The sequence below is a fragment of the Lytechinus pictus genome, chromosome 5 (assembly GCF_037042905.1).
Source record: "Lytechinus pictus isolate F3 Inbred chromosome 5, Lp3.0, whole genome shotgun sequence".
In the NCBI taxonomy this organism is placed as follows: domain Eukaryota; kingdom Metazoa; phylum Echinodermata; class Echinoidea; order Temnopleuroida; family Toxopneustidae; genus Lytechinus; species Lytechinus pictus.
In genome coordinates, this window is record NC_087249.1 from 13078922 (window position 1) to 13098883 (window position 19962).

Sequence of the window (19962 nt, forward strand, 5' to 3'; positions counted from 1 at the left end):
AGTCATTCTCTGCAACAAGTTCACTGACAAAGGGAGATTGAACTTCAGCGACTCTCTGTTGAACAACATAATTCCTGGTGCTTGGAGATCCTCGAAAGGCACGCTTCAACATCCGCATCCAGTTCCTTTCATGCTTTTTTCTCTTCTTAGTGAGCATCTCCATCTGTTCATAATTCTTCTTTAGTGTGTTGTTTCTTTCCCTCAATTGAGTGTTTGTTTCGTGCAGGCTCCTCATCTTTCTTAGAAGTTTTTTCCTCTTCTTAATACATCCTACTATCTTGTAAACACTGTCTAGCTCCATTTGTAGCTTCTGATTCTTCCCCTGTAGCTTTTTCTTCTCTTTTCGTTGTTTACCTTTGAGATCTTTGATACTTTCTTCCAGTTCTCCCACTTTTCCTGTGTACACTGTTTCCATGTGTTTGATTTTTTCCTTGTATTGCTCTTCTGTATTCTTGTTCGCATCCAACAACTTAGAACATGATTGGCATGAGGACTCTTCCTTCTTACTTTGCTTTGATTTGATCTTCATAGGCATGACAAATGGCTCATCCAGGAATGATTGCAGTTGGGCTCTCATCCCATCTCGATGAAGAGACTTTTTCATCTTCACAATTTTCTTCTTTACTGCTTCGATCCTAGTTTTCAGTGATGCCTCTGGAACAACGAGCAACTGTGCCAACTCGCTCCATCTTGATCTTGACAGCGCTGTCATGATGAGATTAGTTAGCACTCCGTCGTCTGCCATGGTCTTGAGATTTTCAGCAGTTAGACCAACTGCAGAAGATGAATCACCAAAATCCGTCATATTACCTGAATAATGAAATCGCAAAATTCTATCCCAAAAATTGAACTCTTTAATCAATTTTGGTTAATTAAACTTAATGTGAAATAAACTGAAAATATAAACATAACTTAAATGATAGATGAAATAACAATGATGGTAACAAAAACAAAAATAGTTGCTCACATTTACTCAAATCCATACCCTAACCTACTCTCCTCAAATATTGATTCTCACTTTTAGGTACTGATCATTCATTCAGTCAATGAAATAATAAACAGAGACATGAGGTCCTCCTCAAAATAAACACAAACACACAGTGTCACACACAAGTCTTGAGGACTGCATGATGATGTTTTTTTTAAATATTTTGACATACCCTTCATCATGATGAAGAAGTATACCATATGTCAAAATATTTATTAAAAAAACATCATCATGAAGTCCTCAAGACTAGTCCCGCACACATTACACACAAAGAGAAAAATCATTTTGTATCTTTCGTGATATTTGTTTTCTGTAACGTGCTCCATCACGAAATTTTCATCTGGGTTCTGCTTGGTAGTAGGGCCTTAAGTCACTCTTGAACTTAAAACTTCCAATCCCAAAATATCTCTGTAGATAGTCATCATCATGAGTAGTGAGTCATCATGAGTAGTGAGGTAGTGATGGTTAGTGAGGATGAGGTTATTCATGATGGCATCTGAGATTCTGGCAGAAAGAATCAGAAATAGAAAAAATACATCAGATACATTTATTGAAATTATTTTATGCAAAAGCATCTCAAGAGTCAAGACAGTGGGAATTTTTCGAGGAAGGATGATGGCATGACAACCAATACCATACTATAAAATATTTCAAAACAGGAAGGGAAGTGAGCATACTTTTAAAATTTTATTTTGTTAAAATTTCAAGAAAAAAATGGGGGGGGGGGAACTTCTCAAATTTTCTCATGTAGTCAGTCTATGTCCCTCAAAGTATATTTCAATTTTAAATGTGGGCTGCCTTCCTATATAGCCAAATATGCTGGTTATTAAATTTCTTTTGTTTTGTTTGCTTGAACAATTGTAGTTGGGCTGACTTCCTATAACCCATGAATAATAAAATATTTCTCATTCTAATTCAAGACATTTCACACTCATGAGTAAACAAAAATAAATTTGATGTTATAATAAAAATGAATAACAAATTAGTAGTGATAAAGGTGAATACAAACTACAATTGATAGGGCTTACTTGAAATTAAATAAATTTGAATTCCCAATGCCGTGGAAGAAAAATAATTCACAAAAAAGGTCTACTCAATAAATTTGATAAATATGTGAAACTGCAATCATGATCTCATCTTTGCAAGACATGCAGTTGCACTCAGCTTACCAGTAATTCTAAAAAGGACCACCTTGCCAATAAACCCCGATTGTTTTCATCATCATAACAAACATAAGCTTATATTCGTGAATGCTGCTGTAATAAATGAATGAGCAATTCTTGGATTTAGTACCCCATCACCAGTCATGCCTAAAACAACAAAGTCAGTGCCAAATCATCAGACAGGTTTTTTATTTTTAAACTATCTTCATTAATCTTTATTTATAGTACCGAGTATTACCATTTATTTAAAAATTGCACTTAGAAATAGAATATTTGATAAATGAATTTTAATTCTAATTGGCAAAATGAAAACTAGTTCAAAGAAAGAGCCAGTACTAGACACAGACACTGACAGCACAGGGGCCGCGGAACCAGGGGGGCTTCAGCCCCCCCCCCCCCCACTTTTTTCCAAAACCGTGTACAAAAACGTAAAAATGACCATATGATTGTGATTTTTAGCATGGTCACGTCAGCCCCCCCCCCCCCCCCACTTTGAAAACCGTTCCGCGGCCCCTGCAGCAGGGACGGAAATCTCTCCCAAAAGGTAGGGGGGACAAGGGGCTGGAAAATTTGACAAGCAAAAAAAAATAAAAAAAGGTTTTCATGCCAAATTTCGGGTCATTTCGATGAAAATAAATTTGACAAGCAAAAAAAAGGTTATCCCAAAAGTAAGGACATCTCGTCCTAAAATCCATGTTTTATTTCGATTTAGCATGATGAATTTCTTACCATCATAAAAATCAGAAATAGTAGGGGGGACATTTGAATATTGTGTCCCCTTAAAGGCCTTAGGGGGGACATATCCCCCCCCCCCCCTGGGATTACCGCCCATGACCGACAGTGTCTGAACATAAATAATGAATGCTCATTTTCCAGTGCAGAGCCCCTGGGCCTGCCCCCATTTTCACTTGTTTTAAGAAAATATTTAGTTATTTCTCAAATAAGACCATGATTATCCCATTCATGACATTACTCTGGTATTTATTCATGCCTCATGGTTAGATTTTATTTGGCAATGATGAAATCATTCAGGAAAACAAAGCATTTCTTGACTGAAACAAGTTCAAGTTCATTTCTGTGCATCGCACGTACGGACGCACGTACGTGACGTAATCTTAATCTCTATTGTGACTTAATCTTAATCGCCCCGCGCGCGAAAAAAATGGCTCGAAATTGAACCAAATTCAAGGCATCTCAGCTTGCAAAAAAGGTTTCCACAGCCCTTGCGATTCCCCGCGCTGCAATTTCACTGCAATACACAGAAAGGAAATCAAATCAAGTTTCACAACGAACGAAAAATCCGGAACCCTTCGAGACCCAATTTACAAGAAATACAACTAAATAAGGTAAGAATTGAAAGCAGCTCAAGACATTTTAGACTTACCGATCGTTTGATGATTATTTTCGGAAGATTTCTTGGAATTTGAGGCACAAGAATGGTGTTGGTAGCTCACGAAAATCCTATGCAACACGATGGCTAATCGGACATCCTACGGGGAGACAATCACAAAGGAGAAATTTCATATTCATCCGCGCTGACGGAGGCTTAATTCTGACGATATCACATCGCTATGCAATTGCAATGATTGACATGCGAACGAAGCTTGCGTACAAATTTTGAGCACTTCCGCGACAGCGCCATCTAGTGACTACGGCCGTGCCTATCTAAGAATTTACCTGTTTTAACCTCAAGTGAAATGAAATATTATTATTTATTACACCATCAGATAGAGTAAAAGTTACTCTTTCATATTGGTCATTTATTTTGTATACAATATTTTGTTAAATAAGTAAATTTCTGGCCTGAAAATGTGCCTCAAATCTGAATTTTCTTCCTCTGTTTTCTTTTGCAAATTGTGCAAAACTTTTTATTTTGAGCCTCAGTCAATGATATGTATATCACCATAAAGCTGAACTTCTGTACTTTCTCACAATGCCACTCTTGATATGCGGCACCTTTTAATCGGGTCAAGATCACACTTTTCCCACCAAGGTACAAGACGAGATTTCTGAAATTTTGTACTTGCAAGAAATCCAGAGTTCTGATTGGCTGGATAAGGTTCACAGAACAACAGGCGCGGGGTATTTGAGGAGATTACCACACGGGAAGTGTGACCTTCCCACGAACCCAGGCACTGGAACCGTTGGAATTTGCCATTGTGTGGTCTATTTGACCAATCAGAGAGCAGTATTCTTGTTTTCAAGCTGCTTTATGTACTTGGTAAATGAAAAGTGTGATCTTGACCCGATTAAACCAATTCTTATTTTGAAACCTATATCGTTTCAAAGCATACATATTTAGCTTTATCATGATATAAAAATTATTTGGGCTCAAACAAAAAAAAAGTGTGAAAATAGCAGCTTTTGTCAGGTGAAAATATTTATTTTGTAGCATATTTTAGATCAAAATTTTAACCTATATTACAAAATCTTTGAATAAATCCTAACACATGACCTGAAAGAATGATTCTTCTTCTTTACAATGGTACCAAATTCATGAAATTCGATGCACAATTAGAGCAGCAATGACTGAATGAAAAGAGGTGTTTTGGTCCGCATCCAGCTCATTAAATATGCAAAACATCTCAAGTCATGAATATCACTTGGATGAAAGAAGCCACTTTCTTGGGACCTGCAGTCTGACTGTTCATCAGCTGTGCCAGCTGCATATAGCTGGATTTCTGAAATCCGGTTGTTGTAAAAAAAAAAACACAGCAGAATGATTTATTACAACATGAAGATGATAAGAAATCATTCTGCATCATAATAATTTCTGACAAATCACAGTTCGACAATACACCAGCATGCAGTCACTCACAGAGTCACACGTATTGCGAGGTTAGTATTAGTATACTAACCTCGCACCACGAACAGCGTTTGGCAGTGGATTTCTAACTAGTGGGTCGCGCGTGCTGGGATCTCACTTCTTGGGTCCACAACACACGACTTCTATGGCTTGATTTTTCTGTGCGCGGCGGCATGTAATGTCTAATGAACCCTTGGGTGGCATGCAGTCAGCACCAAACGGTGGACTGTGTACTGTTTCCAGAAGAAGAGGAAGAAAATGATTATAAAAAGTGATTGAAAAGAGTTGGGCATGGCATGGCCATGGGCTGGCTGCACCGATGGCGATGTCTGGCAACGGCAATTTTTTTTTATTCACAAGACAGCACTAAAAAACTGTAATGAGCATTTGTTGTGTAGGCCCTCTATTGGTGAAAAATCAAATTGCAAGAAAATTGTCATTCAACAATCTTTTGATTCATAAAAGTAGAAGAATTCAATTTACTTCGGAGCCAAGTTTTAATAATGAATACATTGTAGCTTTACTTGAAATTGACGATGTAAAAAGATCAAGCATTTGTCCCAAAACAGGAGAAAATAAGCCAAACATTGCCAATCTTATTTCCCCACACAGGGAGTCCTATAATAGAGAACAAGATTATATCATAACCTTGGTCATTGAATGAGTGAGTGAGGTGGCTGCTTGAATTGTGTCTATTTCATTCATTTTGCCTTTTTGGGGACGTACTTTTTTTACACCAAGGACAAAAAATCTATCATAAATGTAAATGTTTTTTACCTTGGATTTACCATGGAAGTAGGCATAAAGTTGTACACTTTACACAACTTATTTGCCCTTCTGCATCCAAACATTGGTACTTACATAATTTGTAAAACTTATTTGGCGTTGAGTGGCATAGGTAGAGCCTGGACATAGTTACATAGAAAATTGTACATGTACAGGAACCTTTTCCTAACGTGATTTGAATATATCTTGACAGTTCGACTGTGCACAACTTCATCTGGTAGGTTATTCCATTGTGTGACAACTCTCTGTGAGAATACACCTTGTCTCGGCTTTGAACGAACGCGATTCTTCTGAATTTTCAAAGTGTGTCCACGTGTTCTCTCTGATCTAGACAGTGTAAAGAATTGGCCCGGACTAAAGTCGTCTATGCCAGTCACTAATTTGAAGATCTGCAACATGTCTGATCGGTGTCTCCTATAGGCAAGTGTAGGCAGTTTCAGGCTTTGGAGGCGTGCAGGGTAGCTGAGGTCCCTTACTGAAGTCAGAAGTTTGGTGGCTCTTTCCTAACGTGATTTGAACATATCTTGACAGTTCGACTGTTCACAACTTCATCCAGTAGATTATTCCATTGTGTGACAACTCTCTGAGAGAATACACCTTGTCTCAGCTTTGAATGAACACGATTCTTCTGAATTTTCAAAGTATGTCCATGTGTTCTCTCTGATACATGTAGTGTAAAGAATCGGCCCGGACTAAAGTCGTCTATCGTCGTTTCAGGCTTTGGAGGCGTGCAGGGTAGCCGAGGTCCCTTAATGAAGTCAGAAGTTTGGTGGCTCTTTGTTGCACCTTTTCAAGCTTCTCAATATCTTTATTGTAGATAGGATGCCATGAACATGAGGAATATTCCAAGACGCCTTATTAGTGACTTGTACAGAAGTAGGAATCCTTCTTGGTCAAAATATGAAAAGGTGCGTCTGATCATTCCTAGTTTCCTATTTGCTGCAGCGACAACTCTTCCGACTTGCTGATTGAACTTGAGCTTATCATCGAAAGTAACTCCCAAGTCCTCCAATACTGATGCAATGTCAGAAATCATACCATCTTTCTGCACTTAATAAATCCTGTCCGAACTGTTCCTACCTAGGTGCATCACTTTACATTTTGATGTATTGAAGGGGAGTTGCCATGTTTTGGATCAATTTGAAAGACTGTCCAAGTCTTGCTGCAACATCTCACCATCATTATCATTGTTGACAGAAGAGTAGAGTTTGGTATAATCTGCAAACATTTTAACTGTCGATGAGTTATCAGAGATGTTTGGCCGTGCATGATCAGAAATTCAGAAATTATATATTTTTTTTGGTGTCAACTGATAGAGAAGACTTAACTCTCTTTATATCAAAAAGTTTACTTTTGTTGATGATGATGAAGTACAGTCCACTGACTGGTGTATTATCATACTAAATTTGGCAGGGCTGGTGTGGAGTATGTACAGTGCCATTTCATGTTTATAAAAATAAATGAAATGTCTTATTGATATTCACTGTATATTACATACTTGTACCTTGGCTGATTTTAGAATTACATCATCACATACATGGTAAGTCACTTTGTTGGATGGTCGATTATCTACATGAAAATTCCACCTTTTTTCTTATCTTCGTCCATCAGGTAGTGATTGCATTGGCTGTGCCAAGACAGGGAGCGGTAAGACAGCTGCTTTTGCCTTGCCCATCCTTCAGAAACTGAGTGAAGACCCTTATGGAGTCTTTGGACTTGTTGTAACCCCAACAAGGTGAGTTACGTGTTGAAACTACAGTTCATACTCTCTCTAATTCGGGAGGGTCCACATTGCTGAGTGTTATGTACGTTTGTCTATACTGTGTACATTAAAAAACTTATGCTGAGCCTGATGTACAATGAAAACACTGGTCATTTAAATCACGTAGAAGTCAACTACTGTATGCACCTTGAGGGCATGCTCTGAAACTGAAAGCAAGGTTTTCAAGTTAGGCTAAGCAGAAAATAATTTGATGTAGGTCAAAACTAATCCTTCTCTTCGTGAGAAGACCTAGTCTAACTTGACTTTTCATGAGGCGAACATTTGCCCAAGACTATTAACATAATTATTTGACTTGATAGGTAGATTTAAAGAGAATGGTATACTGTATATAAAACAGCTTTCAATCTTTAGGAAGACCATAGGAAAGTTTTATCATTACAGAAATTAAAGTGTCTGGATATTTTCTTTCCAGAACACCATACACTAAAACTATTTCACACATTTCAATTTTCACCTCTTATCTTATTCATCTTCTTTATAATATAATAAACATGAGTTATTTGTTACTTGTTTTTTACAGAGATTCAGAGAACATTTGTGTATTGATAGAAATTTTGAACGTCATGGCATGGGAAATCAATATTCTTTTCTTTTGTCTTTTTATTTCAGGGAACTAGGAATCCAGATTGCAGAACAGTTCAGAGTGTTAGGAAAGCCAATAGGATTGAGGGTAGCAGTCGTCATTGGCGGAATAGGTTGGCCCAAAATGTTCAAGAGTTTATTTACATGTTCTTAAGTTGAAAGCCTATCTGTAGTTTTGATAATTCTCCCAAAAGTGCATGTCAACTATTCCAATCCATTACTAGATTACATGTGACCGACCAGCCACCCCAAAACCAACAATAAGTTGCCAGGGAATGTTCCCTCCAAATAGCCAAAATCGTAATTTGGTCTTCAAGAACAAAAATGAGAAAAATTAGCTTATCTAAAAAGTTACTTTTCTTCTTAATACTGTCAAAATTTGAATAAACGGCAAGATACAGGAGTTTCTTTAACACTGTTTGTTGACTGCTGGGAAGTAAAACTCTCGCTGGAATTCATCTTCATTCGATGAAGTACACGTGAGGGTTAATTTGGATCAATTTGTCATTTTAAAGCTAATGTTGTGGTTTATGAAAATCTTGAAATTCATTTTGGGCAACTTGTTGTTGGTTTTGGGGTTGTTGGTCTCATGAATATGTGTGCCCTAAAATGATTTTGATGTGAAGGTTAATGAAATGAATGTGTTTTATTGGGTAAGAGTTACAGATATTTTAATAAAAAATTTAGCTTGAAAGGTGCTGGATCAATAACAGATATTTGCATATTTTTGTCTTGCTTCTGTGAAACCCCTTTTCAAGCATGGAATGGGCTAGATATTTTAGGATGTATGTCTGTAGCTTTCTAATATCCGATTACTGAATATGTTAAGTAAGTGCTCAAAGGGGTATGTTTTGATACAGACAAAAAACAGAGAGAGAGAGAGGGTGCTAGATGCCACTGGATATTAAAGTTGGTTGCTCAAAAGTGATAAAATTTCAAAAGAAACCAGTTGAGCAGTAAAAATCAAAATAGCCAAAGTTCAAATAAGCAGGTCTTCAAAAGCTTCTTGAACTGGCACTCAGAAGCAACAATGATCTTTTGAAAGTTATCTGTTTCAGTTGTGTGTAATGAAATATTCTTTCAATTTCAAACTAGCCTTCTAATCTTATTGTTCAGTTGATAGCAGTTAAGTATGTGTTATAATCTTTTAAAATTATAGATCTTTTGCTTTGTGGCCTTCATGCTTCAGCTTTCAAATTTATGTTTGGACAATATTTTCCCCTGATGTATAGATATGGTCGAGCAGGGACTGGAGCTGTCTAAGAAACCTCACATTGTCATAGCAACCCCTGGTCGTCTAGCTGATCACATTAAGAGTACAACAACCTTTGACCTCCATGCCATCAAGTTTCTGGTAATTTGATTGATACTTGATATTTGTAGCCTTATTTTTTTTCTTGCTTTCACAGATTCAAGATATTCCATTATTTATAACATTTTCATCATGACTACCGTAAGTAACGGTGTATTAACCGCACCCGTGTATAAACCGCACCCCCAACTTTGGACTAAAAAAAAAAAAAAAAAAAAAAAAAAAAAAAAAATCCTCACATTTACATGCATATTTTAGGTACGAAGAAACAAAAACTAAGTTAAAGATTTCAAAGTATTCAAAGAGATTACCAGTATGCAGAAATCTGCTGTTCTTGATCAATTCATCTACAAATGTTAGCAAGAAAGAAAGGTCCCGCCAATATTGGCAATTTACACACTCACTCACCTCACAGTCACAGTGTACACACACACAGCACTGCCTTTCTTGTACATGTACATTTCAAACTTCGATACGGTACCACTACCAGTACATCTTATCAAATTGTGATCTGTGTCTTTCATATTTCTTGCATCACAACCTCACAATCACTTTCAGAATTTGTCTAGCATTCGATGTCTTAGCATGAATTTTGGATACGGGATTACAGGAAGGTTCAAGAAACAAAGAAATTTGTATTTTTTCCAGTTGTTTGACGGCTTCGTGCCGTCTCTATCGTGCGTGGTGCACGGTGTACATGGTATCTTATGAAAAGCAAACGGGAAAGAAAAAAATAAGCTGGCGCGAAACGGGACTTTGAGGGGTTAAATTAAATGAATAGCGCCAGCTTAAGTCGCACTAAAAACCAAAATACAACGCAAGCTAGCTCTTGGCTCTCGCTCAGCTGTGACAAATTATTACCGAGAATGCTTGGCGTCTCTATGAACTTAGCCAGGGAACTTCGCTGCTTTGAATCGAGAATAAAGTCGAAATTAGTGTCATGAAGGTGGGTGCATTTGTTACGACAGTATTTGATCATAAGATCATAATAATCGCTACCCATTACCCGCGGCTCATACCCCTCTAAACGACATTGCACTGGGCGGCTACGGCCGGCCACTCGATGTGTTGTGAACTGGCAGACTTCTTACATGTTCGGGAGGGGCTACGCGGGCGGGCTCAGACCCGTCACCGTGTATAAACCGCACCCCCGACTTTTGCTTATATCCCGCCGAGAAAAAGGTGCGGTTAATACACCGTTACTTACGGTAGTTTTATAATACAGACACTTTTTTAATGTATGTACAGTGGTGCTCAAAAGTTAGTAAGCCCTACCAGAAAATGAATATATTTAAAGTGTTCAAGTTCTGTCATGTTTTAGATATATAAAATTGTGAAGTCAAGTGATAATATATATGTATTTCATTCAGTGAAGTTTGTTTCTATGGGCTTTCTGAACACCGAAGTGATGTTGTCTACATTTAAAAGTCAGTATGAAGGAGAGCATTTTGTGGTGAGGTTCACTAACTAGTGAGTACAACTGTATCTAGCGTAGAAGCATTCATATAGTGTTGTCTCTTTTGAACTATTCCTTTTTCACTTGTCATGTTTGTATAATACAATAGATAGAACAATTGTATGCTCAAGTTTTATAATACATAATACATATATCTGTCTTGCACAGTTAAAGTACAAGAAAACTGATGCAAAATGAATGTTATAGGACAATACCTCTATGCCATGCATATTGGGATAATCCCTGTGGGCGGAATGTCTGCTGTCTTAAAGTGACCATCTTTGTTCATTCCATTGGACATTGTACTGGAAGTTGGAGTGATCGCTGATGCTATTTTCTATATTTGTTTTACGTGCAGGTCTTGGATGAAGCAGATCGCTTATTGGAGGGGAACTTTGGCCCAGATTTAGAGGTCATCTTTGATTTCTTGCCAGCTAAAAGACAGACATTGCTTTTCAGTGCCACCATCACAGATACCATGAAGGAGCTACAGAAGATGTCCATGAATAAACCTTACTTCTGGCATTCCAAAGCACCGTACGTACACACGCTGCTTTCAGCATCCCAAATATTGACAAAGAATTTTTTCTTGAATTATTTTTGTATCGTCCTATAATTTGTGTTATAAAATCATAGCTGCCAGTTAGTAGGATGTTATCATATTTAGTGAGATTTAAAGGGGAAAGTGAGAGTAACTATGATTTTTCCCCTAGAAATAAGATTTTTGAAACTTTTATTTTTGACTTTTGGTACATGTATGTTTTACAATAAAAAAAAGAGAAGATTTTTGGCTTGAAAATAAAATTAAATAAATAAAGAGTAGGATTTTCTTTTTACAATTAAGTTGGCCGCTCTGTAAATGATATTTGATATGCCTTGAATTCAGATCAAACAATTTGGTGGAAGCGTCGTGGTGTAGTGGTTCTGACTCTCGCCTTGCAATCAGAGGGTCGTGTGTTCGAATCACATCGCGGCCTAGCGTTCTTTGGCAAGGCGTCAATCCACAATTTGCCACTCTCCACCCAGGTGTTAAGTGGGTACCCGGTAGGATGCGAAAGCCCATGTAGTATGCCTAGCAATTGAGTCTTTGAATTCTTGTTGGAATGCTCCCCAGGTAGTGGAGAAAGTGCATACATTGTGTGTGGGCATGCAAGAATCCGATGACCGTGGTAATGATAGTTACAATGTAAAGCACTTAGAAACAGTGTAATAAGCACTGTATAAATGTAATCGTTATTATTATTGGGGTGAACATTTATTCACGGAAGTAACAATGTATGAACTTATAATTGTTCATTGGTTTTTCAATGTTACTCCCCCCACCCCCCACTCAGAGTGGCTACTGTTGAGCAGCTAGACCAACGCTATGTGCTGATGCCCGCTCAGGTCAAAGATGCGTATCTCATGTATATCATCTCAGAATTCACTGAAAAGAACAAAGATCATTCGGTTATCATCTTCACAAGTACATGCAAGTGAGTTTTAATTGGACTACATGGAACTCAAAAGATATTTATATGCTTTTTTTAATATAAATTAATATTGATTGATCTCATAGGAATAATACTTCGTTTTATCGTTTCTTGAAAAATTAATGTCGCAATGACAATAAATCAATTTTTATACCGGTAACTGTCTTGTCTTTATAAAATTCAGTTAAGTTGCTCAAATAGTCAAATTAATGTTGTTGCAATCATGACGGAAATCATTAATAAAAACAATGAATTAAAATAAAAAAATCAAGTATGGGTTCAGATCAAGTAGTTAGTATTTATAAGGAAGTTCACTTAAGTAATGAATACCTCCACCAACAAAAAGAAACACCCCAAACTCACACATTTTAATTTCTTAGCTGAAGGATTGTGTAGGTGATTAGATTTTCAAATAGCTTTTACTGAGAGTATACAGTATCTCCCATTTAACTTTTTTGTAGTCTAAAAAATAATAAAAAAAATTGAAAATTGTTGACAATTTTAGTATCAAATGCAGATTAATTTTGACCTTACGAAAGCAGTGTACCTCTATGTGTTTTATGTTACTATTCATTTTCCAGATATTGCCATGTGCTATCGATAATGCTGAGGAACCTTGGTATGCCGTGTGCTACTCTACATTCACTTGTTAAGCAGGTAAAATACTTCCTCTGAAGAGAACACATATTGGATAATTTGTTTGGTAGGAATTGGAAATATTACATACAAAAAACATATTAACTCTTATTCTGAACTCTGGTTAAAATTAAACCCGGGTTTAAATTGTGGGTTAACTATGGAGAGCCAATTGGAGGACAAATCCTTAACAGTACACATTCAATTTATTAACTCATATGACACCCAAATTGTTCATAATTGTTTTAGAATGATAAGTGAAGTACTTTTCTTCATTATGAAAGCAAAAGGAAACAAAATAGTAAACATAAGAAATATACAATATAAACAGAATTTTTGAACTTTTGGTTTGGCTCCCCATAATTTTGGCACAGAGTTATACCAAGGTCTAAGTTAAACCTTACTTCAGAATACGGACGTTTGTTTTCATGTTTGCAAGTGATCCGGTGTGATTTTCCAAGATTTATTATGATTGTCTTTTTCAAATTTAAAGCACACTTTTTATTTTATTCATAATGTTCAAATAAAAATGTTTTCTCAGATAAATGCATGTACAAATGTTGCATACCCGGGCATTGCAAATTTGGTCTCAAGAGATGTGTAAGAGTTAAAGAAAAAAGTCAGTGAGCAATGTGGTCAAAAAACTTATGCGCGATGGGTTGGTCACAGAATTTGTTGAGGGGGAGTTAAATTGACCTAGGGTTGAGGCTGCAGCCAGAGGCAGATAATGTATATTTGAACAACTATTTGTAAACTTGTATAAAAAAAAATATGTAGTTTCATCTCTATTTTTAATCTCCTTTCGACTGACCTACAAATCTACGCTCCATTGTCCTCCCCAGAAAACTAGGATAGCGTCATTGGCTATGTTCAAGTCCAATCACGTGAGGATCCTGGTTGCGACTGATCTGGCCAGTAGAGGGCTTGATATCCCCATGGTTCAGATGGTCATCAATCATAACGTACCTACGTCTCCTAAAGACTACATCCACAGGGTCGGCAGGACTGCAAGAGCAGGTTAGTCTAGTAAGAGACTATGGGTGTTCAGTGTTGATTTTCAAATTTAAACAGCAACATGAATCATGATTGAAAACTCAATTTCAGAACACAAGCATGGATTTAATGAAAAAAAAAGAGGAGTGTGTTCAATGTACCCTATTCCGGGTCATATAAATGAATGTTTCTCAGATCGCGATTTGAAAATTTAAATGCCGAAAAAAGTGCGTGCTCAGATTTAATGACCTTGAGCATCACAAATGCAATAAAATGTGACACTGAACACGATTGAGTTTTGAAATGTCTTTAAATTTGCTCTCGCAATGGAAGTCTACACAAGCGTGTGCCAGAAATAACCCTTCTTGTGATGGGTCAAACTGTGCAGTAAGGTATGCCAACAAGAGCAGGAAATTGATGATCATCATAATCAGCTTTATATTTCCGACACTGAACGGTGCACCCCTGATTGTGTTTGTGATCTGTGTTTTATAAAAAAAAAGTAAATGCATTTTCAATCATGATTTATGTTGCTGTTTAAATTTGAAAATCAACATTGAATACATGTTTTGATGCCCAAATACACAAAGGTTGCTTTAATTTTACAAAAGTACAAAACCATGGATTATTTGCAGATGTAATTACACTGATTTCATTTAGTACTATAAGGAAAGGCCACTTATAAAAGCACTGCAAAGCGCATTATGTGCTTTGAAATAAAATGCTTGGTATAGCTGGAATTTAATCTTAACTTGACCTGTAAATGTTATTTGTTCCAATAGCAATCTTAAGACTGAGAGATATTGACAAATTACCGAGACCTAGGGATCATAAGCAGTGATTTCAGTGTCAAGTTATGAAAATATCCTGCTTTTCTCAATTTTTGGAAAGTATTAACCTGCTGCTTTTGTTCCGGTTTTTAATGCCACAGGTCGTGGAGGTATGTCTATTACCATGGTAACACAATTTGATGTCAAGCTCGTCCAAGCAATAGAAAAGACCATCAGTGAGTACAGAGTCAGTCAATTATTCTTTTGTAGAATAGAATATGGTTTATGGAACAAAAAATAATTGCGGCCAGAAAGCAAATTCTAGATTTGAATAAACTGACAGCCTACTGTTGGAGTGGATGTGTATAAAGTACTGTACAATGTGTCCCAGAAAAAAGGAAATCGAGATTCCCATGTCTTTTTTCTTCAAAGGAAAATAAATTTTGATTATTTCATTTACATCATCATACAATTCAATCATTTCTCTATATGTTGATACCTAATATGAGACGAACACTTCACGCATTAATGAGCACGACATGTTTAAAATTTAATGTCAAAACCAGGTTGCACAGAAATATTGGACAAGATTGGTTTGTGATACTACGACCATGCTTATTCGATGGTTGGCTCATTAGCATTTCTTTTGTATTCTTTGTTAAAGTTTCTCTCACTGATCTCTGAAATGAGAGTGGATTCAGATTCACACATGAGTTTCTGCGCAAATCACTTCTGACATCCGCAAACGATTTGCTAAGATGTTGGTCTCATATCAAAGATGAGATTCCACTCTTACCATAAATATCAAATTTATAGTAAACACATATTTGATAATTGTGAAATCTGTCTCTGAAAACGGGTTTCCTATTCTGTGGGACACACTGTATATTAATTTATTTTACCTAGTAAGGAAGATTGATTTCAAACCCAGTATGTGATTAAAGAATGTCAAATCCTAGTTGCTTTTCATATGTGTAAATTTCTGAGGAATGATTTTATCTGTCTTTGTTAGTACTTTACAAATTATACAATCCTCCCCTCTTCAGATACCAAGATGACAGAGTATAAAGTCCCAGAGAAGAAGGTCCTCCCTATTCTCAATGAAGTTGCTTTGGCAAAGAGTAAAGCTGAAATGGTATGTAACAGTAACCCAATTGGGCGAATCGTCATGAAAACAAAAATTAACTAATTTCAAATTTACTGTAAAATCAACCGTGTTGAGAGTCCTGGGGCCCGTTTCATAAAGAGCTACAACTCTTGTAACTTTGCCATAATGGCAACTACCATGGTAACAAGGTTCAGCAGCCAATCAGAATCAAGGTTACCATGTAGTTTCCATAATGACAAAGTTACAACAGTAACTTATGAAATTTTATTTAACTTTATGTAATGGGCCCCTGAACACCCTACTCTGTTTGGGACCATCAACATGAAAACGGACATTCAGCCTTCCTGAAGCATCGAGTCTTCTCTTCTGTCCCTGCTCTACAACTCTACTTGCCACCTCAAGCCAGCCTTCTGTCATCTTTTCAACTCAAGCCAGCTTTCTCTCATTTTCTTTTGTGTATGGATGACATTTCCATTAATAATATAGACTGTGAATCGAAGGGGGGGGTCGGGTTTTTGGGCACACTTGTGTATCAAGGATATATTTACATATAAAACATGGACTCTTATTCTCAAAAGGGATGTGCCCTGGATCTGCAACTGATACATTAGCAAAGTGATCATGAAAAATAATCAAAAACTATTGTGATATCTTTGGTCTAATTCAAGAAAATATTTAATTCAATTTTTCTGTCATAAATATAGATATGTATATAAAATTAAATAAAGAGTTCAATATATTGTAGACAACATATAATTCTTGCTTGACGTCTCTTTCCCACAGAAACTGGAAGAGTTGGACTTTGGGGAGCGGAAAGCTATCCACAAGAGAAAACAACTCATTCTGGAAGGAAAGGTAAACTAATCTGCTGTTATTTCACAACTCAAAATAAGAAGTCATTACGTTAACCTTTTTCTACACCCAGGTAGCCTCTCCAACTCACTTCCAGGGGGGTGTTTCACAAAGAATTAAGTATGCCTGAAGAGTCATGCTTAGTACTGATGCTTACATGATATGTAACACGCATTCTTATTGATTAATACTGTAGCCCGTCCACGATTTAACCAATGCGGCAAGAACACAAATGGACATTTACATGTATAAAGTGCGACTATAAGTCACATTTAACTCTTTATGAAACACCCCCCAGGTGGGCGTTTCATAAAGCTGTTCGTAAAGTTACGCCCAACTTTACGCGCGACTGAAACATGATCTTAGGTCCGAACTCAATTACATAGGGATATATCACTTGGCATGAGAAAGGGTCACCAGTCATGCGTAAAGTCATTTGTATCTTACGAACAGCTTTATGAAACACTCCAGGTGTTATATCTCTTATGATGTAAAACAAATTTGCTGTTAACGATTGTTCTTTTCTTTGATTTGTTTATATATGTACATCTGTATTCTATTAGTGCTGATATGCCAAATAACAAGATTCATAATAATACAAGTGGTGTGTAACACAAGTGATTGCAATCAATTGCTTAATGGCATCGGTCAATCAAATTCTTTGTTGTATGCCATTTTTTTTTTCAAACACTCGCCATAAACCAATCAATGGAACATTCTCTCTTATGTGCAATCAAATGCAATCATTGTGCTACGAGCCCCAGATCCCATCATTTTCAATCAGCTATATATGTATTATAAAAACTATTTAATGGCAGGGGAGTCGGTCGCACTTTCATTTCAAGGTGGACTTCATGTTCTTGCATGGACTTTCAAATGGGCACTAAATAAGATGTCATCCTCTAATCTAAGAGTACCCTATAAAATAAGTATTATGTCATGTTTTTCCTACCCTGAATAATGCCTCAAGTATTTCATTAGAATGACAGGCAAGTAAAGTATACCCCCCTTCACAAAATCAATTATAAATCACCTTATGGTTTCACTTTGAAGCTGATCTTCATTTTTTGCGAAGAATGGTTACACAAATGCCACATAAAATTGTATATTGATAAGTAACTAATAAATTCATTAATTGAATTAACAATTTCTATTGTTTTGATTGTTCAGGATCCTGATGAAGAGGATACAAAGAGAGCAGGACCGAGTCAGAAGAAGACAAAACAGCATAAAAATGAACCTGACCAATCATGGATGGTATCTCAAAGGAAACACCAATCAAAAGGAAAAAACAAACTGAAAGGAAAATTGTCAAAAGGAAAGAAGTCTAGATAGTATTCAACGTAATGCGCTGTCGATAAGCAGTATGAACTTTGAACTCTTTGAAGGCAGATATTCATCGGTTTTCACTGGGAATTCGACACCATTCGGATATCAATCAAACAAGAGTAGAACAAGATTTATGACCAGCAGCACAATTTAATACCAGTAAAAATTACTTTATGGTGAGGTAATCATGTCACTTTCCCTAGCCCGACATTTGCCCAAAGAGTTTCTTGCCGGTACGTCAAATTTCCTTTTCCCCTCTCGATCACATGTATTCCCAATGCTTTTCACAAAGTTTTGGGTCAAATAACAATCCACTCATATTACTTTCATGCAATATTTCATTACAGTATGATGTTTGCCTGGTTTATATTTCTTGTTTGCCTGAAACACCTGACCAGTTGGTACCTGTTGTTTCAGACCAAAGCAAGGTGCACCTTGGGGCGTTTCGCAAAGATAGTGTGCCTAAATATTGCACCAGCAGGGTGTGTGTCTATAACACATTGACGCATTGGATGCACTTTAGTGTATATGGGTATTTAATTGTGACTTCACTTTTTGTGGACACCCCCCACCCTTCCTTTGATCTGAATGACACAAATTTATGCAAATTACAGTAGCTGGGGGTGCGTTTCACAAAGCTGTCCCTAGATTACATGTTGCAAACAACTTGAGAAAAGACATGAATAATGATGTGCTAAGGGTTTCTTGATAATTTAAATCACAACCAAAATTGAATGTTGATTGATACATAACATTGACACACATTTGTGTCTCAACTGCATAGCAGATTGAACACGTCCATGGGCACCTTTGTTTTATCTTTATGGGGGCCACGGAGAAAAATATTTTCTATGGAATCTACATGTACAATTTTGCTGGGACAAACAACTGTTGTAGCTTGCAGGTTGTGTTACTCTTTAGTCTGCTATAAAGAGTTTTATTTTAATGTAGACATGTATTTCACATGATGACATTGTGAACATTTTGTATGAGATGTATTTTTATGTAATAGAAGAAAGAAAATTGATCAACCTCCATTCATGTTTCTCCAGATTATTCATTGTAGTAAATGCGCATTGTACATCACAAGGCACCTTAACAAAAGTCTTTAATGCTGCAAATTCTGTTCATTGCTAATTGCTCAATGCCTACATGTACGTATCTTGTTGTGCGCAAGTAAATGGGAGGCTGAATGTGCAACATTTGTACTATCGCACACATGCCGTCCAATTTGTACTGTTGCTTGTTGAAAGAAAAAAGGATTTTGGCTTTCGCTTTCGAGAGTTCCCCATTTTCATGGATGAACGTTATTTCTAAGTTTGCTTACTTCTGAGGCATTATAAAAAACAAGTAGCAAATATTCCAGGTCATGCAATGGTACAAGATTTCACATTTGCTGTTTCTTTCACCTCAAGTGAAATCTCATACAATCTCACTCGTCCCTATTCACTATTTGTATATTGTCACATCTATTATAATCAAACGAGGAAAAGCAGATTTTAAAGATGCAAAATGTCTTAACCCTAAATAGACTGGGCTATTTCAATGCCTAAGAAGACTGAGGGGGGGGGGGGGGGCTGATTCAGCCCCCCTTGTGATCTCGGCCGTCTATCGCGTGATCGCGGCGAAAATTGGCATGCGCGTTGCCCATGGCATAATCTACAAAACTACAAGATCAAGTTTTGCAAAAAACTCATTGCTAATTATGCTAATTTATGCGTAAAATCAAGTTTGCTCTAATTTACTAAATAATGCCCCTAAAATGCTATTTTTTTAGTACACATATACTTTATATGAATCTGATCAAAATTTCAAAATCACATATTTTCTTATGTATTATATTGTGTTCTAAATTTCTTTGTTTTTCGACTCTGTTTTTTATTGATTTTTCAATGGAAATTATCGGGGACTTTATTTTGACCATAA

At 36.6% G+C, this 19962-nt stretch overlaps 1 protein-coding gene across 1 annotated transcript; it reads left to right on the plus strand.

Moving 5' to 3' along the window:
* Positions 1-7358: 7358 nt before the first annotated feature.
* Positions 7359-19073, plus strand: LOC129262400 (probable ATP-dependent RNA helicase DDX49). The gene is made up of 11 exons (XM_054900514.2): positions 7359-7478; positions 8136-8221; positions 9341-9462; positions 11235-11413; positions 12211-12351; positions 12930-13005; positions 13827-14001; positions 14909-14983; positions 15794-15882; positions 16639-16710; positions 17878-19073. Exons 3-11 carry the CDS (start codon positions 9343-9345, stop codon positions 18040-18042), a joined length of 1092 nt encoding a protein of 363 aa, XP_054756489.2. The 5' UTR covers positions 7359-7478; positions 8136-8221; positions 9341-9342; the 3' UTR covers positions 18043-19073.
* Positions 19074-19962: the final 889 nt, after the last annotated feature.